At 34.3% G+C, this 27,887-nt stretch overlaps 1 protein-coding gene across 1 annotated transcript in view; it reads left to right on the top strand.

Moving 5' to 3' along the window:
- The window catches only part of MNAT1 (MNAT1 component of CDK activating kinase), a 200,927-nt gene that overhangs the window by 106,146 nt on the left and 66,894 nt on the right, over positions 1–27,887 (top strand). The window contains exon 7 of the mRNA XM_028098338.2: positions 18,712–18,833. Coding sequence (XP_027954139.1) covers positions 18,712–18,833 — 122 coding nt within the window. The remainder of the gene's footprint in view (positions 1–18,711; positions 18,834–27,887) is intronic.

Here is a 27,887-nt window from a genome sequence, read left to right as displayed (position 1 = left end):
GACAAACTCTTTTCGAGATGTAACACATTAGTTCTTCCATAGATAGCACGGTAGATGAATTATTTTTTTAAAGAAACTGACAACAACAAAGTAAAAGGGGGAGAGTGATTAAGTGACTAATTCCAAATGTAAGATAAATCTTAGAATTAGATACAGAATTGCCCAAATTTTAAGCGGTCTAAAGACAAAGGGACAAAGGGAGAATCATCTATTCTAAGTTATAAATATGCAATAGGAAATCATGGTATATTTCATTAAAAGGTATTAATGACTCTTTAAGTCATTGAAGGATGACTTAAGGATAATTTCATTTTGCAGATAGTAGGAACCCCAAAAGTAACTCCATTCTTTATTGGGTTCACTTTTTTTTTTTAAGATTTTTAAAAATTTATTTATTTGACAGAGAGACACAGTGAGAGAGGGAACACAAGCAGGGGGAGTGGGAGAGGGAGAAGCAGGCTTCCTGTGGAGCAGGGAGCCCAACATGGGGCTCAATCCCAGGACCCTGGGATCATGACCTGAGCTGAAGGCAGACGCTTAATGACTGAGCCACCCGGGTGCCCCTGGGTTCACATTTTATAAGAATTTCTATTGAGCAGATATTGTCTGGTGAATATATATACAAAAAAACCTTTGATCTGGCCATCAGTTCGAATTATTGGAAGCAGAAATCAAGAATTCGGAGTGAGTCAAAGCCTTAAATCAACTCATAGTTAAACAATCTGGTGCTTTCTTTACTAAAATTACTATAGATTAAGAAGCTTCCTAAATATGAATTTGTATTTTGTATTACTATGGTGATATATGTCAATGCATTTTTCTCAGTCAGAACATACCTTTCTTCAATAAGAATCATATATCTTAGGAAGTCTTAGGAGACAAAGAAACTGAAGAGAAGTTCTAATTCAACTTTTATGAGAAATACTGTGGTTTGTGTATATTAACAGATATGTAGAGTTTTATCTCTGTCCTCTGCATTTCATCTCCATTTAGTTAGGTGTGTATGTTTATGCATTTGTTTGGGTACAGAGGCATATTTAAAGACTATTTTGGTGCTTTGGCCTATCTTGGTAAGTGTGAGGTATTTAGCCATAGACAAGGATATTGAAGAAGGGGTTAAAAAATCCAGTGGCTGCTAAGACTGGAGGTGATCTTTAAATCCTATCTTCCTACCTCTGAGATTGTCTGAATTTCATTTATAGACACTTAGATTTTAGCCAGGGCTTCTACCTTCCCAGTCTTTATCATGGTACTTCAGTTGAGTCTTTGTGAAAAATGTTAATGCTTTTTGAGAATCTTTCTTATATAAGAAGATATGAAGATGAAAAAAATTGGCCCAGATAATTTGTTGACACTTACTAAAAATACAAACATTAAGCAAGATACAAAATGATCAGTGAATATTTCTTAGCCCATGACTTTAAAAAGCAACTGCTGGTTTGTATTTTGTTCTGGAGAAAAAAGTTTTACAAATGTTCTTTTTAAAAGCAGTAATAATCTAATAAAAACCAGATGTCCACCAAGCAAAATCATGCAATGCAATTTCTTTCTTCCTAACACCTTAGTGATATTAGGAAGTTTTGATTGCAGTGAGATGCAGGTTGGTGACTTCAGATCAGGGGAACACATTAGGAGTCGAGTCAGTAAGTTTGAGTGGAGTGTTTCCAATGAGGATCTTAGTATTACAGTGTTGTGGGCACATAATAATGCCTGGGAAAGGCGCTGGGTGCTGGATAGGAATGCAAAAGGCAAAATGAGAGAAGCTAAAATTTTGGAAATTTAGAATTTTTGCCTAAGGCCAGGGTTGCACCCGGGAAAGATGAAGTAAACTTCCTTGTTTTCTCTCCTGTATTGCTCCCAAGGCTCTAAACTAAATTTAAGATAATTAATTTGTTTTATATATTGTTGGCCTAGGATTGTACCATCATTTACAACTTTGTTTCTGTAGAAAGATGCTTTGAGTGAGTTCTAACTTATAAGCTGACTTTTGATAGGTTACCATTCATATGTTGGTTGCCTGTGGTGACTTTATCTGGTGATAGTGACTAAGAGATGGTCTGTGAAGATGGTGTGAGATATTCCTCATCTTCATGAAGGTGATGATACAGTAGTAGTAGTAATAATAATCGCTAGCATTTTTGTAGACACTTGACTTTGCTATGTCCTTTAAATACTTTTTATTTGATCCTTGTAAAATAATTTTACAAGTGAAACTGAAGCTTGCTAAAAAATGTTGCTTAAGGTAGAGCTAGGATTTGACTCTTTAGACTCCAAAGCCTGTGTATTTAGCATTGTTTCCTATAAGGGGACACACAATATGGGGAATTTGAAAGAATAGGGTATTCTAGGCATGTAATGTGTATGCTTGCATTCTTGCTGGCCAGATGAGCAATAGATGGGAAAGCTGTTGTAGTGGGAAGAACCACAGTAAGTGGAGACTGGGACTGTTCTTACAGCTGCTTTAAGTTATTTGGAGGTTAACCTGGGTTAACCTGCTTGACATTGTCACTATGGGTTCTTTGGATGTTATTTTTAATTACAGTTACGACTTAAGAGTAGTTTTGGATATTTTGGAAATCATGAAGCACATGCATTTCAAAATGAGTTAGAGAGCTTAGGCATTTAAAAAATACCACCAGTGTTGACATAGTATTAGAGCATAGTGTAAAATCAGGTCTTGAGACATTTTTTACATATTTGATTCGTATTTTATAGTTATTCTCATTGATCTCATGTGGTACAGATTAATACAATGAATTAAACTGGTTAGTAATTTTTGTGCATGTTAATTATATCTAAAGATGTAATGCCTGCAGAAACACTTAAAATTTTATATAATTCAGTTTTTTCTGAAAGATCATATATTTTGAGAAAAAATGTTTCAGCAATGAATAAAAAATATGTTCAAATTCGTAAACTTCTACTTGTATGCTCTAGACAGAGGGAGAAAGTATTAGGGATATAAACTGTTTAAAACACTCTTTCTTAGAAGGGAAACAACATGAATATGTTGCTTAAAATGTTAAACATTAATGAAAGAAATTTCTTATTTAACTCTTCAGTTATTTTGTCTTTATGAAATATATTTGGTGCCATCGCTGAACATATCTGTTTCTCTCACTGTTGAACCCCTGATTCCTAAAATGTGTCAGATTTTTTTCACCATTAAAAAATCAGTTCAGTAGTCAATTTTTAAAAAAATATTTTTTTAAATTAAAATTTTTTATTCCAGTCAAATACACATAACATAAAGTTTACCATTTTAACCATTTTTAAGTGTACAGTTCAGTGGTATTAAATACATTAATATTGTGCAAGAATCACCACCATCAATCTCCGTAACTCTTCCTCTTATAAAACTGAAACTTTATGCCCATTAAAGAGTACTCCCACCCCCCTCCATAGGTCTACAGACATTTTTTTTCAATTGTTTGTATACTTACTAGTAATGAAAAAAATGAAAAGAATTTAAAACAAGGAAATATTCACCTGAATCAACATATTTTAGTTTCCTTTATGTTGAGCAATTAGCCAATAAGCTAGTTTGAACTTGACTTCCAGGATAGAATACTTTTGAAGTTATATTAGTTTCTTTGTCTTCAATAAGGCAAATCTTGATGATATATCAATTAGCAAATCCTGAAGAATTGATGTAAATGGTGTGGTAATTCCTGTTATAAGAGATACTTCTTAGAACTCATGAACTCCTTTCCCCAGGGTATCAGATCTGCTGTTGAATCGAGGAAGTAGCCTGGCAGCAGTCTTGTGTATCTGAGCTGAGTTTGGAATTTTTTAGAATGGGAAGTGTTTTTAAAACACTATGGGAAAGCTAATTAAAACTGAACTTTGAAAAAAAGAAAACGCAAAACAGTGTAGAAGCAAAGGTTAGTGTTTTCTCTCAAATGTTTTTAAAAGATCTATATAAGAGTACTGTACTGTTTTTAACCTGCTAAGTATAGATCCTTGAGGACATATTTATTACTTAATTACATTGACCTTGCTAAAAACAGCAAGGCAGGTAATTATCTAGGTCTGAGTATTAGAAGTATTATTATTTTTGAATAAATATTAAGAGATTAAATTTAACATCTTAGTACATATGCTTTGTGTGTTAGCTTTTTCCTAATGTAAAATGAATCTCAATATGCCATAGGACTGGTGACAAATAAGAAAGTCTTGGTGCAATTAAGAGAAGATCTGTTTATTTAAGAGTTCTCAAAGGTTGTAAAAGATTATACTTGGCTATATGTGAAGGATAAATGTTGTGCAATAATGCCCCTTAGTTCCCCTTTTATAATAAATCTCAGCTGTGTGTTCAGCACAAGGGCTCCGTGCCAAAAAGAACAGGTTCAACTTGTCTGTGAGGATTTGCACCACAGTAAAGTGCACAACTGCTTTTGTAGAGGTCATTGTAGAGGTCACAGGCATGTACAGTTGAATGAAAGCAACTTTAAAAACATGGTAAAACAGATAGTGTTATTTAAGATTCAAGAATCGATGTTAACGTAAAACATTAAAAGGATAGAAAATCATAAAAAGAACCCTCACGTACATTTTTCACTTTCTGTTTATGTTTTCAAATGGATTTAAAACAATTTCTTTGTCAACTTGGGCCAGCATATTTTAAAATAACTTCATAATCACTTTTTTTTTTTTAAGATTTGTTTATTTTAGAGAGGGAGAGCAGGGGGAGGGTCAGAGAGAGAGGGAGAGAAGCAGACTCTCTGCTGAATGTGGAGCCTGGTGGGTGGGCTTCTGGATCCCAGGGCCCTGAGATTATGACCTAAGCTGAAACCAGGAGTTGGATGCTCAACTGACTGAGCCACCCAGGCGCCCCCATAATCACTTTCATAATAATTGCCCAGACTTGGAAACATTAACTACTTTTTTTTTTTAAAGATTTTATTTATTTGAGAGAGAGAATGAGAGAGAGAACACTAGAGGAGGGAGGGTCAGAGGGAGAAGCAGACTTCCTGCTGAGCAGGGAGCCCGATGCGGGACTCGATCCCAGGACTCCAGGATCATGACCTGAGCCGAAGGCAGTTGTTTAACCAACTGAGCCACCCAGGTGCCCCGGAAACATTAACTACTTTAATGTTTGTAAAATTCTGAGGAATGTTCTGAACAGAGTTCATATAATAAAGGTAGGATATGACCCTGGTAAAAGGGTGTGTGTGTGTGTGTGTGTGTGTGTGTGTGTGTGTGTGTGTGTGTGTGTGTGTGTGTGTGTGTGTGTTGAGGGGTGGGCTCAAAGGAGTGTAGGTAAATTCTAATGAAAACGCAGATGTGATCTAAAGGAGAAGGCCTCCAGGGGTCATATTTCTCCTGAGGTTATTCTTGAAAGACTTTAACAACAAAGAAAATGCTATCTTATATAAATCTTTTCCTTCAGATACGTACTTTCATACATTTGTGGTAAGTAGAAATAACTCAGAAATAGTAGGTGGAGAGACTATAAGACCCATGACTCCAGCCAATGCAAGTTTTGAGTTTAGTATAATGAACACCAGAAAATGATAGAACTAAGTAATTAAGTAGATGCAAAGCTCACCTAGAGTTATGTTTTACCTGGAGTTGTATCTGGTTGTAGAGTGACTGTTTCTTTTTCTTTTTTCTTTTTAATGGTGATGAAAATGGCAGGCAGCCATTGTTTTCAGTATAGAGATTAATTAGTAATCTGTTAGAATATGCTTCAGCAAATGTAGCTGATTGGCAGTAGCGCCTGTCTCAGCAACTGGTAGAATGTTAGTGCTTTCATCAAGCCTGTAATTTCCAGAAGGGCTTCAAAGCTGTGCTCATTAAAGTCTCCCATACAAATTACTTTCTTTGTCCTCTGGGGCACTGTTTTGTTAAATGTACCTCTCTATTTTTATTTATTTATGTAGGTATTTATGTATTTATTTATGAAGGTTATAAAAAGTTAATTTTTTTAATTTTAAAAACTAAAATTACATGATATTCTGCGTACTATTGTATTTGTGGAACCACCATTTATGCTTAGTGAGCACATAATGTTCCCAGATGAAAAATTTACCAGTATTGTGATTCTTGTGCATTGCTTTTGTAATTCATATCATAAATATAAAATATGTCTGTAAATTATGAAAAATGATCTGTTAAAGTATAGTAAAATATGATTTAAAGGATGGGATATTATAGTCAACTTTCTAGGAAGGTAGTTTATTTCTGCATTGTTAGGAAGTCTTCTTTCTAGTTGAAATAGTCTTTCTGGTTCATATTTCAAATTACATTCTAATTACATGGATTTATAGACAAGGCACCAATTTGTATTATTGTTTGAGGAAGGTAGTATTTTTGCTTGTTATGAAAAGGAGACTGTACTACTAAGAGAATATTTAAAAAGGAAGAAGAAAATAGGATGAAGCATATATCTCAGTACAGGTGAAATTTGCATCATTCTCAGTGTATTATGGAAAAGTTGAATGTGAATATTTTCGAAAGTAAAGTTATATGTTTTAATGAACTAGGGTAACTTTCATTTAAAAACTACCTATATACTAATTTATATTTTTTAAAGATTTTATTCATTTATTTGAGACAGAGTGAGTTTTTTATGTTTCATAAATATAAAGATATGTTGTTAAATACTTGACAGTAGAATCAGTTCTGGTGGTGTATCCTTTCTGTCATACCTTCACAGTGCCTAACATCCACTAAATGTTTGGATAAATAACTGAATTTTCATACTTTAATCCTGTAATTGAAGAGTGCTTGGTGGATTCTGGCAGTATAGGCTTTAAAATATGGGTAGGTTACTTGGCCTTGGGAAACATCAGTTTCTTTTCCTGTAAAATAGTCAAAATAATATTTCAAATGTATGTGTAGTGCCTAGTACAGCGCATGGCATAGTAGATGTTCAATAAATATTTTGTGTCCTTTGCATGGAACCCCACTGTTAATAATCACATATTATATATGCATGACTTTTACTAAAGTAAAAGACAGCTTAGGCAAAACTGCAAGTGAAAAGGGAATCAGAGAATCCTAAACAATCTATTCTATTATGCATTTAGAATGTAGAACTAGGGACACCTGGCTGGCTCAGTTTGTGGAGCATGCGACTCTTGATCTCGGGGTTGTGGGTTCAAGTCCCACGTTGGGTGTGGCAATTGCATAAAAAACATCTTGGGAGAAAAAGAATGTAGATCTAATTGCATAGTGGTTTTTGTGAAGGTGGTGGTGGTGCTGGTGATGGTGGTAGTTGTTATGTGTGTTTGAAGAAAGCAGTTTGGGATGGTTAGGGTATTCATACTATTTGGTGTTTCCTTTTAGGACAGACGAAGGATAAAGTCAGTTCCAGCTTGGCTTAGGTTTTTACTCATTTTCTGCAGTGGGAATGGCACACTAACTGCTCATTCTGTAGTTAAATGATCTCAAATAGAATCAGATTTGTTATATAGTTTCTGGGGAGAAAACTTTGGAGTAGGGGATTGGAGTAAGTGGGATACTGTGGGTCATTACAAAACATTTGTTCATTCATGAAGCAAACATTCCTAATATGTACCAAGCACTGTACTAGGCACAGAAAGTTTAGTTCTAAATAAAATGTCATCCCTTGAATTACTCAGTCTTTATTATGGTATAAAGGAGCTTTCTGCTACCTTTTCACCAAAAAATATTTCTGCTTCAGAAGACTAATAATCTTACCATATGATATTTTTTGTTTTGCTAATATAATATTTGTAGAGAACTATATAAAGCAATTTTCTTATTTTATTACATTCAGAAATGTAGATAAGTTGTCATTGTTGGGTAACTAAAAGTTCACCTAAAGTGCCAAGATAATTCTTTCTGGAAACTGTTTTTGTAATTACTAAAAGTAAATAAACTAAAATGCTATATGTCTAAAGTTTTAAAAATTTCTGGCAAACGCTGTTTTTCTTAAAATTAATGCAGAGTCTTTTAAGAAGGCAGGTTTTGTCTCACCAAATAGTCTCCGTAATTTTTTTCTTTTCTGATCTTTTTATAGAAACAGATATGATTTGCTGGACGCTCTGTCCTTTTGGCAACAAATGTTGCCAGTTCAGTAGCAAGACAAGCATCAGAGAAAGAATGTAAAAATACTGCTTTTCAACACTGCCTAATTTATCAGTGCTTAAGGAAAAATAAAACCTAGGACCACAAAAATAAAAGAAAATAAAATCTCTTCCTTGGACCCTACTTTTTTTTTAAGCTACTGCCATATCTATTTATCTTGTAATTTGATGAAAATAATAATCACGTTTGCTCAGTGTTTCTACTTCCTCAATTCTTATTCTTCTATCATTTATATTCTGGCTCCTATCCTGTACTGAAGCTGCTCTTGGAATAGAAATTCCCTTCACTAGAAATGCTCTTTCTTCCCTTCCATTTCAGCCCCATTCATCCTTCATAGCCCATCTCAAATGTCATTTTTTTCCCCCAAGAATTTAGCTGAATGAACATTTAAATACCTGTCATGTGTAGCCAAGTCATATCATATGTACATGTAACTTATTTGAATTCAACTAAAGTTGAAAACACAAAACTAGGGTGAAAAGTAGCAAATAATTCTTCTCTTCCTTCAGTAAAAAAAAGTTTTTGAAACAACATGGTTGCCAGAAGCAAGGCAACTGCTTTATCTGCTTTTCCACAGAACACACAGTAATCTATTCCAATGCTGGAGGAAAAACTAGTTTATTTATATAAAGCAATTACAATAGGTATAGAGTAATGTATAATTTACTTTATGGGCTATTCAAGGGATTTTTTGAGAGCTTATTTTGACGAGTTTTTGCCTTACTCTGACCTTAGAACCTAATCCCTGTGTAAGGTGTGACTTCACTGTTGTAGCTTTGTTGAATTTCAGTCAGTCACATCACTTAGGACCCTTCTAGATAACATTTGGACTTCTTGGACGTTTTAGGTGTAGAACTATCTGAGGCAGAGATGACTAGCTTATTAGTTTCTTTCCTGTCTTTATCTTTGCATTTTTCAGGAGATAAATTTTATGAATGCAATTATAGTCAAAACAGGTGAAAGCATAGGGGGAAAATGCTATTCCTTTTGTGTTTCATGTTCATCTATATAGTTTGAGACCCTTGGCTTTCTGAAAACTAATGGCATATGTCCACAAATATATTGTTGAATTTAGTTTCTAGATGAACCATAGTAGTTCTATACCAACACAAAGGAATTCATAGAAATGCTTTTTAAAAAATATGCAGAGCTTGGTTATAATTATATTTGGGATGCTTTAATGATATTAATCTTTTTAAAAGATATTATTTCCTAATTTCTCCCATTTTAAATTTCTAAATATGCGAAATTTATTTTAAAGTTCTTTCTCAAGGAATAGTTTATGTTTGTGTAACAGTAAGAAACAAGTATACAATAACAATACATACACAAATATATTTGTGTAACAAGAATTCAAAACAGAATTGATATATTATTAAGGGACGTTTTTCTGTGTGGTAATTTGAACACTAAATGCTGTATGTTGTAGCGAGGGGATTGCAAGTGACTTTAGTTAAAAAGCCTTAAAGTAATTCCACTGTAGTGAACAGATTGTGATGAGGTTTCCAGAACCAATGTGATAGAAATTGTTTTGGAGACTTGGCTTAGCCAAGCGAGGGTGTAACTCTTTTAGGACCATTTGCTTTCTAATGATGAACAAGAAGCTTAAGCCCAGCTAGATATAGAAATTCTTCTTTAAAGTTTTAAAGCATATCTTACATATTTGAATGGAACTGATCATCACTAAAGAACTAGAAAAATATGGTGCTATTTCTAGTGTAGTCAGGATGAAAATTCTTTCATACTCTCAAAAAGCCTGCTTTTTTTGAGAAGGAAAATTTTGGAGAAAAATTGGTAATATAACTATTAGGTGTACCATATTTTAAAAGATAGGGAATGCTCATAAAGGTTGATTTGTGGGAATAATTCAGCATTAGAATGCTTAAAAGAGCAAACCATATAATTTTTAGAAAAAGTTATATTCTCTTCACTACAAAACATGCATTCAGAAAGGGAATGTAGTCTCATGATTCTAGTAGAGACGAGAATCTGGGGATTCGTGCTTGTGTTTTTCCACTGGCTGTTTCTCTGGTATATTTAGAATCAAATTATTTTACATTAAAATTGGGGAAAATTCTATTTTTATGATACATTATGAGGTAGTGGCTTATTTCTACTTAGTGGTCATGAAATCATAGCAGGTTAGCCCTGAAAGAACATCTAGTCCAACCCCCAATTCACTCTCCACCTCCCCATTTTAGATTATGAAAATGAAGCTGAGAGTTTCATCACCTCAGTTCATCTTATTTTATTTTTTAAAAATAAGATTTTATTTTTAAGTAATCTCTTCACCCAGTGTGGGGCTTGAACTTACAACCCTGAGACCAGGAATCAAACACTCCACCAACTGAGCCAGCCAGGCGCCCCTCCCTCAGTTCATTTTAGTTTAGAGGGAGTGCCAGCATAAATATAGAGTTACCTCTTAACATGCAGGGTCTTATCCCTCATTGACCTTAATGCTGTTTACTATAAATTTTGAAAGAAATTAGAGAAAGCCATTTCTATGGGGGAAAATGAATTGTACTTACCATAAAATTCTGTGCTACCAGGAAGTTATTACCATGCAGCTGTTGCAGTGATGGCAAGCTGATACCACTCTAGAATGAACAGAACCGCATAGTATAAAAATTGCTGTGCTTGCTGCCCAAAAAATTAAAAACAACTGAGTTACCAAAAAAATATTATTTAGAATGAGCAGGTTGAAGGCAGTGCCAGGTATATAAGTATTCTCTATGCCGTTACAAAATTGTGTGAGAACACACACACATACCACACAATTAAAAAATATATATCCATATACAGATACATACATATATATGCACAAATGAAAATCATATGTACATATGTGCACATAAAATCATATGTACATATGTGCATATAGGACACTAACCAACATAGAAACAGTATTTCAGAAAAAACGAGTTGATTTTCTAAAAGGTCTCCTATAGATACTTTCTCTGGAAATAGTAACCAGGGTTATAGTGGTTTAATGCTTCGATATCACTGAAATATTCAGGTTTTTAATTCCCTTTGGCAGTGTGACACATTCTGTAGGATTTGATAACTTTAAGATGTGAGAGGACTCAGTTTATGAAAACAACTACCACTATCGTTTTTTTGTTTTGCATTTAGATGATTCAGAGACTTAAAAGTAGAAGGCACAGTCTCATTGAAAAGTTATTAGAATGTAAGCTTCCTGAGTGCAAGGCTTGTATCTGTTTTGATCACTGCTGGAGTTTTTAGTTTTGGACATATAGTTAGTATTCAGTATTTTTTTTTTTTTAAGATTTTATTTATTTGACAGAGAAGCACAGCGAGAGAGGGAACACAAGCAGGGGGAGTGGGAGAGGGAGAAGCAGGCTTCCCATGGAGCAGGGAGCCCGATGCAGGGCTCGATTCCAGGACCCTGGGATCATGACCTGAGCCAAAGGCAGACAGACGTTCCGTGACTGAGCTACCCAGGTGCCCCAGTATTCAGTATTTGTTATGTGAATAGGTGATGATAGCCACAGAATACCACAGTATCATCTGAAATTTTGTTAAAATGAGTTCTTAAGTGGCTAAAAGACACATTTCCAGCCTAGGGATAAAAAACATCCACAGACTTTCTGTAATGAATAAGTGAAAGAAAACAATAGTAAAGTGTGGAAAAGGTGGAGTTATATTCCTTATGTGCCCTTATAGTACATGTGATTAACAAAATTTCAATTGTTTATGCTTAGTAAGAGTGTTCTTAAATTTATTGAATATGGAAACCTGACTCGTACAGTTTTCCTAGTGTTCATATTGCTATACCATATGACCATTCACATGCCCTTTTATATTATTCATTCATTTAACAAAACATCGAGTAGCTCTTTGTTGCCAGGCACTGTGCTGTAGACATGGCAGTGAACATAGGGCCTTTTAGTCTAATGGGAGAGACAGATGTTAAACAGATAACTATACACAGTTTAACAAACTTACAGGGCTTATTAGCAAATATACTAAAGATGAGACTAGCCTGGCAAGTAAGTCATTTGAGACAGAAAAATTAAGAGAGTCCTTAAAATTGTGTTAAAGGATTTTCAGAATCATTCAGCCTATCACCCTAAATTGCTAATATTTTATAAATTACAGCCTCAGAACTTCTGTGGTACTTAGCAAAAAATTATACACTGATTTATATGAAAGGATATTTTCATTTTTAGTATTTTTTTCAAGTTTCTATTTTAATTTCAGTTAGTTAACATCCAGTATTATATTACTTTTAGGTGTACAATACAGTGATTCAACAATTCCATGTATCACCTGGTGCTCATCACGACAAGTTCACTCCTTCATTTTTAGTATTTTTATTATTGCTTATTTCAACAACCTATGCACTAATGATTACTAATGAACTATTTCTGTTGCTGTTATTTTTATTAGAAAATAATATATTTTCTTTAGTAATGTTACTCTAAATGGTTTCTGCATTCCAAAAGTGTGTGTGTGTGTGTGTGTGTGTGTGTGTGTGTGTGTGTGTGTCTTTTCACATAATGACCAGAGGTTTTTTAAAGTAAAAGTTGCTTTCAGATTTAATTTCATTTCTTATTGACTGGATTCCAGAAATCTAGATCATATAATTTTTCATTTGGAATTAAATCCTGATTTTAGAGTCAGCACAAAAGGTAGTCTGTTCTTTTCCTTTATTTGAGGAGAAAGAATAATGATAATATTTGTAATGTATAGATGCTCTAACAGTTAAGTTTTAGTAAATAGTAAACCATTTTTTATAGTAGACTTGAAATTTGCTAAGTAAGAAAAGTTAAAGAATATATTTCACATTATACTTAAAATTACAGCCATGTAATTTTACCAACCGTGGTTGACATTTCATGTAAATGGAATCATACAATATGTAGTCCTTTACCTGGTTTCTTTCACTTAGCATAATGTTTTTGAAGTTCATCTATGTTGCAGCACATATAAATATTTTATTCCTTTTTGTTGCTGAATAGTATTTAGCATATTTTATTAATATTAAATTATGAGTTAATATTCATACTGTGTTGAATATACCTCATTTTCTAATTCATCCGCCAGTTGATGGACATGTAGACTGTTTCCACTATTTGGCTACTATGGATAATGCTGCTAGGAATATCTCATACAAGTCTTTGTGTGGTCATAGGTTTTCATTTCTCTTGGTTAGACACTTATGAAGTACTAAGTCATAGTACATTATTTGTACACTTAAGAAAAACTGCTGAACTGATTTCCAAAGTGGTGGCACCATTGTACACTCTCATCAGAATGTTTAAAGGTTAGAGTTTCTCCACATCCTCAGTAAAACTTTTTATTGTCTGTCCTTTATCTAGTGGGTGTGAAGTAGTATTTCATTGTGGTCGTAATTTGCATTTTTCTTAAAGATGTTGAGCATCTTTTCATGTACTTATTAGCCATTCATGTATCTTCTTTGATGAACTGTCCATTAATTCAGATGTGATAGATCACTAGTGCATCATGTTGTTTGATTTCCTTAATCTGATAATTTGGATAATATAATACTTACTGTCTTAGTGGAAATATCACATTCAGTTACCATTTTGCATCCAGAAACTTTTTAGATACGCTTTTGCCTCCAGTGACTTAAAACTCCCAACACTGGGGCACCTGGGTGGCTCAGTTGATTGGGAGTCTGCCTTCAGCTCAGGTCGTGATCCCAGGGTCCTGGGATTGAGCCCTATGTAGGGCTCCCTGCTCAGTGGGGAGTCTGCTTCTCCCTCTGCCCCTCCCCCTGCATATGTGCTCTCTCTCTCTCTCTCTCTCAAATAAATAAATCTTAAAAAACCCAACACTTTCCTCATAGGACTTGCTAAGACATTTTTGTATATTGGTGATTTAATTTTAATTATGTCAATGATTGTCCTGTAAGTTCTTCCCCAGCTTTAGATTTGAGAAATTTGGCATCTACCTCACACCAAGTTTATTTGGGGAAAGATCAGTTGAACATTACAAGGCTAAGTTGTGCATCATTTATGAACTTTGTTTTATCATTCTCATGGTAAACAGAATTACCACTGAGTGATGTTTACTGTTCTCTAAATGCCATAATTTAAAAAAATCCTTTTTGAGCCTGTGTTGTTTTGACCAAATATAAGTTATTAGAATTTGTATACAAATTTATCTTAAACTATCTAGGATTTACTTATTAAGATCAAACTTTTAAATTGAGCGACCATTATTATATTATCTAAAAATAAGATATTAAAAGGTAGTATGTGGTAGAACCCATACTGGACAGGAATTAGGAGATTGGATTCTTACTACTACATGACTTTTGGAAAATTTGTATTTTAAATGCTTCTTTATTTATAAAATAAAGAAGGGGAAAAGAACACAGGCTTTAGAATCTAAAAGAATTGGCTTCTAATCCTCAACCTGCCATTAATACAGAGTGACCTTGCCAAGTCATATATCTAAACCCCTATTCCCTATCTGTAAAGTAGGAATAACAGTATTTATCTCATAAAACTATTGTGAATACTAATGAAATAATGCATAAAAAGTCCTTAGACCAGTGCCTGGCACTGAGTAAATAATGTTAACTGTGATTATACTAGGTGGTATTTTATGTGCCCACAAACTTGCAGAGAAGATTTTGGATTATATGATTTCATCACTTTAGTAACTTGGGCTTTATAGTTGGTGTTTAGTGAATGATCACTTTTAGTATGTTTCCCACTATAATGACTTAAGAGAGCCTGTCTTTTTTGAATATTATTTTCCCTGGAAGGTATTCTGGCTCTTGAAAATAGCCATTCTGTATCATCTTTTCTGGACCTTGCATGATTTATAAAATGAAAATGGAGTAATAAAGTGATCTGCATTACTATGTTAGGAGGACTATAAAGTTTCCTTCTTTAATTCTTATAATTTTTCTTTTTCATTTCTCTTCTTTTCCCCCCTAACCTAACAATGTGACACTAATACTGGACTTTTTGTATCATGGCAGGAGAGTTTAGTACTTGGCGGCTTATGAAGAAGACACTTTGAAACAGGAATGTCAAAATGTCACTCAAAATATCCCACTTAGGCAGTCCTCTTCTTAACCTGTGTAACCCCTGTACTCAGATCCATTGTTCAGAGATTGGATTTCTCTGAAATAGTATAAGATTTAGCTTGACAGTTTGATGTTTATTTAGAAAAGTTGTGAAACATATGGAGGTTAAGGTTTAAAATAATGTTAACAAAGTTTTCTAGGTATTTTACTTCTTTTTTTTCCTGTGTATTACTCTAGCCAGGTAAATGAGTAAATAAGAATATCTAAAACCATTTTTTAAAATTGTGGTAAAATATGAATACGTAAGCTTTACCATTTTTAACTCTTTTTTAAGTATATGGTTCTTTTTTTTTTTTTAAGATTTATTTGAGAAAGAGAGAGAAAGAGCATGAGCAGGAGGGTAAGAAGGAGAGAGAATGTCAAGCAGACTCCATGCTTAGCTGGAGCCCAATGCAGGGCTTGATCTCAGGACCATGAGATCATGACCTGAGCTGAAACCAAGAGTCGGACACTTAACCAGCTCCACCATCCTGGTGCCCCAAGTATATGGTTCTCGATATCAAGTACATTCACGTTGTAGCGCATCCATTTCCAGATTTTTTCAATCTTCTCCAACTGCAACTCTGTACCTATTAAATACTAACCCCCCATCTCCTTCTTGCCTCACCCTATCTTCTGACAACCACCATTCTACTTTCTGTTTCTATGAGTTTGACTACTCTAGAAATCTCAGGTAATTGGAATCATACAATGTTTGTCCTTTTATAACTGGCTTCTTTCACTTAGCATGTTTTTAAGATTCACCCATGTTTTAACATGTGTCAAAATTTCTTCCTTTTTAAGGCTAAGTAATATTCCATTGTGTGTATATGCCACATTTGGTTTATTCATTCATCCATCCATGGACACATGGGTTGCTCCTGTGGCTACTGTGAATAATGATGCTATGAACATGGGTGTACAAATATGTTCCAAGTTCCTGCTTTTACTACTTTTATGTATATACCCAGGAATGGAATTGTTGGTTCATATGGTAATTCTATATTTAATATTTTGAGGAATCACCCTCCTGTGTTCCATAGTGGCTGTGCCATTTTACATTCCCACCAGCAATGCACAAGAGTTCCAATTTACAAATTTGACAGAGAGAGAGAGACACAGCGAGAGAGGGAACACAAGCAGGGGGAGAGGGAGAGGGAGAAGCAGGCTTCTTGCAGAGCAGGGAGCCCAATACGGGGCTCGATCCCAGGACCCTGGGATCATGACCTGAGCTGAAGACAGATGCTTAATGACTGAGCCACACGGGCGCCCCAAGAGTTCCAATTTCTATACATCCTTGCCAAAACTTATTTTCTGTGGTTTTGTTTGTTTGTTTTGAATAATAGCCATCCTAAATAGTCAAGAGTGTTAAGTGGTATATCATTGTGGTTTTGATTTGCATTTTCTTTTTTTTTAAATTAACATATACTGTATTATTTGTTTCAGGAGTACAGCTCTGTGATTCATCAGTCTTAACACAATTCACAGCGCTCACCATAGCACATAGCCTCCCCAGTGTCCATCACCCAGCCACCCTATCCCTCCCACCCCCCTCCACTCCAGCAACCCTCAGTTTGTTTCCTGAGATTAAGAGTCTCTTACGGTGATTTGCATTTTCTTACTAATTATTGTTGTTAAGCATCTTTTCATGTGCTTAATGGCAGTTTGTGTCTCTTTGGAGAAATGTCTGTTCGTGTCCTTTGTCAATGTTTGATGAAGGACTTTTGAGGTGACATTGTCAGAGAAGCTATTTTTTTTTTTTTTAAGATTTTATTTATTTGACAGAGAGACACAGCGAGAGCAGGAACACAAGCAGGGGGAGTGGGAGAGGGAGAAGCAGGCTTCCCGCTGAGCAGGGAGCCCAATGTGGGACTCGATCCCAGGACCCTGGGATCATGACCTGAGCCGAAGGCAGACGCTTAACGACTGAGCCACCCAGGTGCCCCAGAGAAGCTATTAATACATGACAGTGAACTAGCTAGGGTGATGCTAAATGGGATTAAAACTTGTTGAAGAGAAAAGCCACAAGTCAGATGCAAACATTGTCAGTGGTTGTTCCTCACTGCCTCAGTTGCACTTTGTCACTTATAAGTCATGGTTTTTATTTATTTATTTATTTAAATAAAATAGAATGTACTATATATTCAACTTAGCAATTTAGGGGAAAAGTAAAGGAAACTAAGGGAGGTAGCAACAGAAATAAACTATAAACTAGAAAATGGTAAAATTAATAACTATAAGAGCTGGTTTTTACTAAAAAGTTAGAAAATAAAGAACTTGAGCACTATACAAAGAAAAATAACAGAACTAGAGTTAGAATCTGAAAACAGGGACTATATAAAAAAATAGGGATTTTTAAAAATTAGGATCTATGCTCAGATGTATGATAAATCTCAGTGTAATGATGTTATATGGCTGAATGATATTTTATTTTGTATGCTTGTAATCAAATACAGTCCTTTTGGTTATTCAGTAATTATTTGTTTTCAGAAAAATCCTAGATGTTTCATTCAACTTAGTTTTTAGCACAAAATTCCCTGTGTGTGTATGTAAGTAGACATCATATACACACATTTGGTAAGTAAGTTTGATTTCATTGTAAAGACTTAAGAGAGTAGATGTTTATATGGCAAAATTTTGTGGAGAATAATTTCATTAGTATTCTTCCCTAATTATAGCTTTCAATAAAACACTGATTTTACCAAAACTCTCAGAGCTGGATAATAAATAGGAAAATGTGAGGATGGACTACACTTTTATATTTGCTGAATTCTACCATTGATGTTGAATAACTTTACTCTTTAAGGCTAAATTTGAATTTAATGATGGATTTGGTTTTCTTCCTCTATTTTTATTTATTTATTTTTTAGATTTTATTTATTTGAGAGAGAGAGTGAGTGAGAGGGAGAGAGCACACAAGCCTGGGGAGAGGCAGGTGGAGAGAGAGAAGCAGACTCCCCGCTGAGCAGGGAGCCTGATGCGGGGCTCCATCCCAGGACCCTGAGATCATGACCTGAGCTGACGGCAGCCGCTTAACCAACTGAGCCCCCCAGGCCTCCCAGTTTTCTTCTTTCAAATCATGTGTCAATTACTATAAATTATAAAATGTGGGTTTCAGTAATATAATGAATTGTACCCATGAATTAGCAGACTTCATGGATAATATTTTTAAATTTTATTTCCATTTAAAATTATTCATTTAAGTAATCTTTACATCCAATGTGGGGCTTGAACTCAATACCCTGAGATCAATAGTTGTATGCTCCACCGACTAAGCCAGCAAGACTTCCCCAATGGATATTTTTATTTTTATTTTATTTTTTAAAAATATTTATTTATTTTAGAGTAGGGGGAAGGGCAGAGGGAGAGGGAAAGAGTTCTAAGCAGACTCTGCACTGAACCTGACTCAATCCCATGACCTTGAGATCACAACCTGAGCCGAAACCAAGAGTCCAATGCTTAACCGACTGCACCACCCAGGTGCCCCAGGATAATATTTTTAAAGTGAGGAAGGAATTTAGTCTACAAATAAGTAGTAATATGAAAATATTATTAAAAGGTATTGCTTTCCTTCATTTTTCTAACAGGGTCAGCATATTTCATTAGCACCTATTCAAAAGCTTGAAGAAGCTCTATATGAATACCAACCACTGCAGATAGAGACATGTGGACCACGAGTTCCTGAGCTTGAGATGCTAGGAAGACTTGGGTAAGTCTCCAAGAACTTCTCATTGAGGAACTGATGTTTAGGGCTTATCGGTTAGTACTATTTTTAACTTACACTTTAAAAAATTCTTAGATTTTGAACTTTAGAAATTTACTCTTTTGTGAAAAATGAATGCTTAATACTAAGTGTACACATTTTTTTGTATGTTTTTGTTAGGTCTTTTGAGATTAAGATTGGATTATATTAGTTCTTTTTAATGATGTTGGCAGCCATACTGAAGTAGCTGTTCATTTTCAGCTCACTGTGTAATTTTTTAGAAATAGGAGCTTAATTTAGTCATTAGTAAGCCAGTAAAAATATGAGAGTTGTGACCTTGCCATGAAAAGGAGTAGATTTACTCATTGCTGATAACAGTGTAACTATATTTATGAGAAATAAGCCACAAAATAGACTTAGTCAAAAGGTATAATGTAGGGCTGGCCCAGTGGCTCAAAAGCCATATTCTGTGCATCTATTTTGGAAATGAACCTGGAATGGTGACTCTTGTGGGTGATGGAGATGATCACAGTCTGTCTCAGGGAAGCAGTTGGGTATCTATAGTGTCCTTGAGAAGTTCAGGCACAGACTGTGTTGAATGGGACAAGTCATGTCTTGGTCTGGGGTCTAAAGCTAAAGTTTTGAATGAAAAGATGATCTAGAAACCATTGCTTCTTAACAAAATAAAATAGTGTAAAGAATATAATGTGAAAAGAAAATAATGGGTACAATGAAACAAGTGATTAAAAAGTAATTTAAAAAAAGACCCCAACAGCAAAAACAAGATAGATAAAATAGATAAAACCTACATACAAAAATAACAAAACAAAAAACAACAAAAAACCTATATGCATCTTCAAAACTCAAATCTTGAACATGACTCATAGTATTATACATATGAAATTGGAGGCTCTAAGTTCAAATGACTATTAAAATGAAAGATAATTTACTAATCTGCTGTTTAGTAGATCTTATTATTTTCTTTAGTTCTGTATTCTCTTAAGGTCCTGCATCTTCCAAACATGAAGCTAAGGAGATGTGAAACAAAACCTAAAACCCCTTTTGAGTTTGAGATAACAAATTTATCAAATAATTTACCTAAGTGCTAAAATTGAAGCTTGGGATAGACAATATAGGGTTTCATGATGTAAAAAGTTATTAGTGATAAAGATGTTGGTTTCTTATCTCTTATTGGGTTAGCAAGAGCCAGAATTCTAGATCTCTAAAATAAGTTTTCTTAAAATCTTTATTTTTAATGTTAGTGAAGACAAAGTATTTAAAATAGTGTTCCTTTGTTACAGGGTTTTGCATTTTCTAATAGTTTATTCATCAAACTTACATTTGAAAGATTATGGAAGTGGGCATGCATAATAACAATGCACAAGTAAAATGTGTGACAGTGCAAAGGATAGGAAGAGGAAATAACTGTTGTTGTAATGTTCTTACAGTATGCATGAAGTGGTATAGTAGTGCCTGGAAATAGATTGTAGAAAGTTAAAGATATTTAATATAAGCCCTCTAGCAACTACTAAAAATGTGAAAAAAAAAGAGGGTCAGTCAGTCAGTAGCAGAGAAAAATAATGAAATCATAAAAAATACTTCCTTAATGAAAAGAACAGAAAGAGAGGGTTACAAAAATAAAGAAATGAAGCAATTAAGAAACAAAATGGTAGTAGATTTAGTCTTAACTCTGGCTGTAATTACATTGCATATAAATGTTCTAAACCAGTACTATCCAATACAACTTTCTGAAGTAATAGAAATATTTTATGTCTATGCTCTCCGGTACAGTAGCCCTCAGTTTTAATGTTTCTGCTGAGCACTTGAATGTGTCTAGAACAATTGAAAAAACTCAATTTTAAATTTTATTCAGTTTAGTTTAAATAACCATGTATGTTCCTCCTGCCCCCCATCCCTGCTTTGCATCATTATGTTAGCACAGGTAAGAATTGGTTTCATGCCTTTCCTCAGTGGTTGAAGGCTCTTGTCAGTATAGAGTTGAGGAGGGTGGCAGTAGGTTTTCTACTTCTCGCACAGTGGCAGCCAACCTTTGCCTTTCTCAGCAGCTGAATCCTAGCTTTTTTTTTTTTTAAGTTCATTTCCTCTTGTATTTAGTGTTCTATTATTGCCAATTTTTATTGGGTCTTTTCAATGGAATATCCCCCTTATCTTCCTCTTTTAATCTGCTGTGGTGGTGCTGCTGCTATATATATGTGTGTGTATATTTAATTAACTCTATTAGAAATCTGTATAAAATAGATGTAGCTTGATTGCTTTTTCCCCCAACAATTTTGAGTAAATTGTTAAATTTAATAAACTTTGGCAACTCTTCTGAATGTTGGACCCCTTTTTGGTTTCCTTTTGCCTTTACCGTTATGATTTAGATTTTGAAATGTAGGGTAAGTGTCCTTTAGATAAGATATAACCATAGCGCTTGTACTTTTCCCAAGTTTTTCATACCTGAAATCTTACTTGAAGTTAAATGAAGGAGGCTGGATCACTTTTTTTGTGTGTGTTGGTGTTGGTGGGTGGGGGACTTTCATTCATTAACCATTGAGTATTTAGAATACAGTTAGTTCCAGAATTTCTTTTTTCTTTTTCTAAGATTTTATTTATTTATTTGAGAGAACACACATGTGTGCACACACACATGGCGGGGGTGGGGGTGGGGACTCCCCAGTAGACGGAGGGAGAAGCAGATTCCCTGCTGAGTGGCAGGGCTCCATCCCAGTACCTGGAGATCATGACCTGCGCCAAAGGCAGACATGTAAGTGACTGAGCCACCTAGGTGCCCCCAGAATTTTTTGAAGTAGACTTTTGCTTCTCTCAACAAAGACTATACATATATTCTATATCCACAATAGTTACAAGGGCAAATTGTTCTGATTTCAAATAAACATGTATGTTTAAGTCATTAGACCTTGACTGTAACAGTTTCTTTTAGCCATCTGTGGCTAAGTAGTGTAGGAATTTCTAGATCATCAGCAGTGATATCAGAATTGCTAAAGGAACAGTGACTTTTTCCTGATATAGAACTATTTATCTACCAACATAGAATTCGTCCCACATCTCTTCAGGCTTCTACCTTGAGAAAGGGATTGAATTCTATACAGACAGTTTTAATATTTGTAGCTGAGATCAGCTCAAGCAGTCTTTTTGGTGAGTTATGACCTCATACTGAAACATTTGCTAAAATAAGTTCTAAATTGATTTCTTATACTATTAGTTCATTTTCTCTTTTGGAATTATTATTTGAAGATAGCTATATGCTATCTTATTTTTTTCTTATTAAACAAAACTTTATAAATCTAAGGATATATGTTTACCTAATCTTTCAGAAACATTTAGAGAGAAACTGAAGAATTTGTTCTCTGAAGTGACTTTTCAAAGAATGATTTATATCTTCAAAGGTGCTGCTCTTAGGGTAAAAGGAATATAAAGTTAAGTTGACTAAAGGTATAATAATTACACATCTGTCCTAAAACTTGTCCCTGTCTTGCATCTAAATAAGCTCCATTTATCCCTTTATGGTGGGATCTCCCCCTTTCCCCAGTCCTCTAGCTTCTATTACTCTCTCTTTTCCTATTACAACAAAATTTCCGTTTTATATTATGTTATCCTACAGAGGAAACAAGTTCAATTTTTCTAGAGGAAAACAGAGAATAAATTAACTGCCTTATTTCTATTTTCTTATATCTTCTTTGAAATCTGTGTGACTTGGTGAAGTTAAGAATGGTACACTTTGCACTTTCACTTTAACTAGTGCAAAAATATGGGTGCAAGCACTTTCAGAATAATATTATATATTTTGGGGAGCAGGTGATATAAGGTGTTGGGTGGCATTGTGTCTCCAAAGAACTACATTTTTGTCCTTATATATAACTTTGAAAAAGGATGAAATAAAAAGTACATTGCCATGAAATTTTTGGTATTTTTTACTAAGATCTTTTCTAAAGTTACTTAAACTTGAGAAGCAGAAGAAGAATAAATGAAAATTTTTCATTCAGGAGGGTATTATGAATGGATAATTAAGGTTCACATTGCACTGGTAGTACTCTTCTGGTTTGCTCAAGGCAATATGTAAACACGTTTATTAATTCTGTGCCAGTGGGAGAGAGCATTGGGAAAACTTAACTGCTAATTGAAATTCCCTAGACAATGGCTTTCGTGGTTAGTCTAGTAGTCTCATTGATTGGTACTCTGAGACTATCTTTTTAGTAATCAACTGGATTTCTAGTTAATATTTTACTACCTTCCACCCAAAGACGAGTTATTCACTTAACTGATATAAATTATGAGTGCTTATCAATTTTGTTCATCAATTTCAAATTATTTAATCAGATATCTCTACTGTTTTAGGCAGATGGAAGTGATTTATTTAATATGAGCTTTTCATTTGTGAGCTTATTACAAAAATAAGGAAAACCTGTTGTTTTATAAGATAAAATATGATCTTTAAGATCTCTTCTGTTAACATAACTGATATGAGTGTGTGCTGTCAGTTATGTAGCTTTATTTTTTACTTTTTAAAGATTTTATTTTTATTTTATTTTATTAAAAGATTTTATTTATTTGAGAGGGATAGAGGAAGAGGGAGAGAAGAGAATCCCAAGCAGACTCCATGCTGAATGTGGAGTCCCATGTGGGGCTTGATCTCACTGCCCATGAGATCATTACCTAAACTGAAATCAAGAGCTGGATGCTTAACCGACTGAACCACCCAGGCGCCCCTAAAGATTTTTATTTTTAAGTAATCTCTACACCCAGTGTGGGGTTCGAACTTACAACCCCGAGATCAAGGGTTGCATGCTCTACTGACTGAGCAAACAAGTTATGAGAGCTTTAAAAAACAGATGTAAAGTTTGATGGTTTGATATCTTGAGTTAGCTATTATTACATAATCAATAGTGAAAAAATTTGTGACAGTAATAGTATTGAATTGACTTAGTTAACTATAAACTAAGAATAATTAGAAGATAGTTTTTTGTTTGATCTCTATCAGCACCTATCAGTTTTGTTTTCTTGTGTAGCCATAGACTACCTTGATAAAACCAACCAACCAAAAGTTAACTAACCTGTTAACAAATCCATTACTGTTAGCAAAGCAATTAGAAGTGTTCATCTTGAGGGAATTGTACAGGGTATAGTCCCCAGAATAGAAGATCCACCTTCACAGTAACCTTGGAGATGCTTTCATGACCTTTCTTTTGCTCTTAAAAACTGTTTTTTTTTCCAATTGATAAATTAGAATTTTATATATCAAGAATTTGAGATAAAACATTGAACCTAGTCTATCAGATTTTTTGTTATAACACTCTCTTTGTCTCCCTTCTTAAGGACTTCCTCATTGTTGCCATAGAAGACTAATATATCAATTTGGTCGTGTCTCTTTGTTATTAATATCTTTCAATGGCTCATCATCACCTGTACAATCTGACACCTATCTTTATCGTCATATAGCCTACCCCCTTATACTTGGTGTTTCTTAAGAACCTTATAGTGTCTCACATATTTTTGTGTTGTTGCACATGCTGTTTCCTTTCCTTACCTTAGCATTTTCCTATTGTCTTATATTTGTGGCGCAGTCCATCTGGTAATTTCTTTTCCTCCCTATGCATGAGTTGTCTATTTATTCCTTGTCTCCTTTTTTATTGGGATAGTGTTGTTCTCCTTATTTATTTAAATGAGTCAGCTGTGTAGTAAATCTATTAACCCTTGAGATTTTAAATTTTATTTTATTCTTTTTTTTTAAAGATTTATTTATTTATTTTAGAGAGCGAATGGGGGTGGGGGAGAGGCAGAAGGAGAGGGAGAGAGAGAATCCCAAGCCGACTCTGCACGGAGCACGGAGCCCAATGCAGGGCTCTGTCCTATAACCCTGAGATCATGACCTGAGCCAAAACCAAGAGTCAGATGCTAACCGACTGCGCCACCCAGGTGCTCCTTATTTTTTTATTCTTTTAAGAAAAGATTTACTTAATTATGAGAAGGAGAGAGGGAGTGCGTGAGTGGGAGGAGCAGAGGGAGAGGGAGAGGGAGAGAGAATCTCAAGCAGACTCCGCACTGAGCACAGAGCCTAACGAGCAGAACTCCGTCTCATGACCCCGAAACCGTGATTTAAGCTGAAACCAAGAGTTGGGTGCTTAACTGACCATGCCCACCCAGGCTCCCCTTAGTTTTTTATTCTTACATTGTTTATGATATGCAGTAGTTTTAATTCTGAGCAATGGATGTATTGATGATGTCCTATTAATTTTCCATTGTTCTTCTACTAGGGAAGTCCTAAACCAACACAAAACTTTATATATATTTATATTCTAAATTTTGTGTAGCTTCAGTTTTTTAATATGGCACTTAATCCATCTGGAATTTATTTTTTTATAAGGAGCTATGAAAGAATGTTTTTTCAACATGGTGAGTCAATTGGCCCAGACCAGTATATCCAGTAATAGTTCTTTTTTCTACTCATGTGTTTTATTAATATAAGACTTTTTCTCCACTGCCCTTTCTTTTCCGTTAATCTGTGTTTCAGTTTTTTAACAGTATCACATAATTATTAATTTAAATTTATGATATGTTTTAATATTAATTTGTGCATTTATTTTCTATTGTTGTATATCAAATTACCACAAATTTAAGTGGCTTAAAACAACATCCATTTTTATCTCATTCGTTTTCAGTGTTTGTGAGTCAGCAGTGAGGGCATGGGTTACCCAGATCCTTGTAATTCAGATGTCACGTGGTTGTAATCAAAATGTCAGCAGGTGCTGTGGTTCCGTGTAAGTGAGGCTTGTTGTGGGGGGGTTTGTCTTCCAAGCTTTTATATTATTGGCAGAATTAGGTTTTTTGCAGATGTAGAACTCATGGTAGCTTCCATCTTCAATGCCAGCAAGAGAAAATCACTTTGAATCTCTTACTTTTAAAGGTTACTTACCTGATTAAGTTTGGCCCACCTAGATAATTTCCCTTTTTATTAACTCACAGTCAAACGATTTGAGATCTTAATTACATCTGCAAAATCCCTTTTGCCATATAATCTCAGGAGTGAAATCTATCATATTGTCCCATGGGGAAGGGATTTTGCAAGGATGCACATAAGGGAATCTTGGGGGCCACCTTGGAATTCTGCCTACCACAGGTGGGACAAGTCTTCCTTTGCTATTTATCTTTTTCAAAGTAGTTTTAGCATTTTTATATATTTATTCTTCCAAGTAAACTTTGTTGGCCAAAGCAGCAAATCACTCTACAGTTCTTTAAAGCTTTCTGTCCATTTGAAAAATTTCATAATAAAAGCGTTGTGAAACAGGTAATAAAAAAAAAAACCAAAGCCCACCAACTACTTACCTAAGATATACCCATTCTTCTCACTCCTTAGATAATAACCAAGCATGATTCCTTTTGGAATTTTATTTGGAATTGCTTTAAACTTATAAACTGATTAGAAAAAAATGGGTATTTAAAATTTACTGAGTTTCCATATATCTCATTTAGAAATTAATTTTTTGTTATAGTTGTGATACTGTTATAAAATTATTTTCATTATGCTTTCTGATTCTTAAATGTATTTTTATTTTGTATCTAGCTGCTTTACTGAACTCTAAGAATTTTCTTCTATTAGGTGAATATCTGGGTTTTATTTGGAAGTGAATCATCTGAAAAACAATGAAGTTTTTCTTTTAAATATTCTATGTCTGACTTCGGTTTTATATTTTGTTGAATTTGGCTAGAACTTCTTGACCTGGTGTTATCTAGTTCTGATAACTGCAGTTTCTTGTTTCTGATGCTTCAAGTGTTTCATCAGTGATTTTTCTTACCATTATGGAGAAGAATTTTTTTAAGTCACATTGAAGAAATTTCTCGTTTTTTGTCAAGGTCTTTACCTGTATAATCCTTATACATGGATTGTCTAAGAATGGAGAAAAGGTGTTTGTTTTTGATGCTCTCCATCTAAGTTTATATGTTAGTTTTATAAAAAGTCTTAGGGATACTAGAAAATCAAAGAATATGGAAAAATTGAAAAGTCACAAAAAAGACTGCAATATGTATGTGTATATAATATATGCTATACGTTATATTTTGTTGTAATTATGAACATATTACTAAATTAACTTTTTTTCCACTGGCCATGACAGCAAAATGTCTTTAGTGTCTGTTTTTCTTGGCATTTGAATTAGAAATCAGCTCACACATCTAACATGAACCTTTGTGCTTAAAGTTCTAGTCTGGCTCTAGTCTGGTAAGTTTTAAATCTTTTTTATGCAATCATGGAAAAAATATGTTTCTGCTTGAAGCAGTTGTCAAACAAGCTTCTTTCATCGGCAGTCAGACACAGGGCAGCTGAATGAAGCTGTTTAGTCTAGAGTAAATGCTCACGAGATTACAAGGTCACTGAGGAAATGTAATTATGCAGTTGCTTCCAGAATAGTTTTTTGTAGTAAGAACTTTAAGACTATTAAATCATAATATTAATTAAAAATATATATATTCAAAAATTAATCTTAGAAAAGCAGCACTAAATAAACCAAATTATTTATTTTAAATAATAAAATTATAACTAAATTATTCCAATGAAATATAGTTTTAATTCAGATTTTTGCAGGACCCTAAAAAAAGTAAGTTCAGTTTACTATTGGAATTTGGTCAATTCTTCCCAAATCATCATAAAATTCAGTGGACTGTGTGTGTGTTGTGTGTGTGTGTGTGTGTGTGTGTGTGTGTGTGTGTGTGTATTCTCCATTGGGAAATGAAATCTTACAGTATTTAGTTCATGCTAATTGAGAAAACGGTTATTTAACAATTCCTTTACTTTTGTTATTCAATTATGGAGCGCCTTCTGTGTTCCACTTACTCTTCTAGGTACTGAGGAAACAGCAGTGAGCAAAACAGGACATCTGGTATTCTACTGGGGTGAAGCCAACAATTAAAATACACTAATGAATCTGTTAGGTGGTAATTAGTATTTCGAAGACAAATACAGAAAGATAGAGGGATGTGTAGGGATTGGAGGAGAGTGCTATTTTTACATAGGTACTGATAGAATCTTTTGTAGGACGATGTTTG

This window comes from Eumetopias jubatus, unplaced genomic scaffold, assembly GCF_037043125.1.
Source record: "Eumetopias jubatus isolate StellerSeaLion01/CBP00866 unplaced genomic scaffold, mEumJub1_p1.0 scaffold_7, whole genome shotgun sequence".
NCBI classification, from domain to species: domain Eukaryota; kingdom Metazoa; phylum Chordata; class Mammalia; order Carnivora; family Otariidae; genus Eumetopias; species Eumetopias jubatus.
This window is presented reverse-complemented; position numbering and strand designations above follow the sequence as displayed.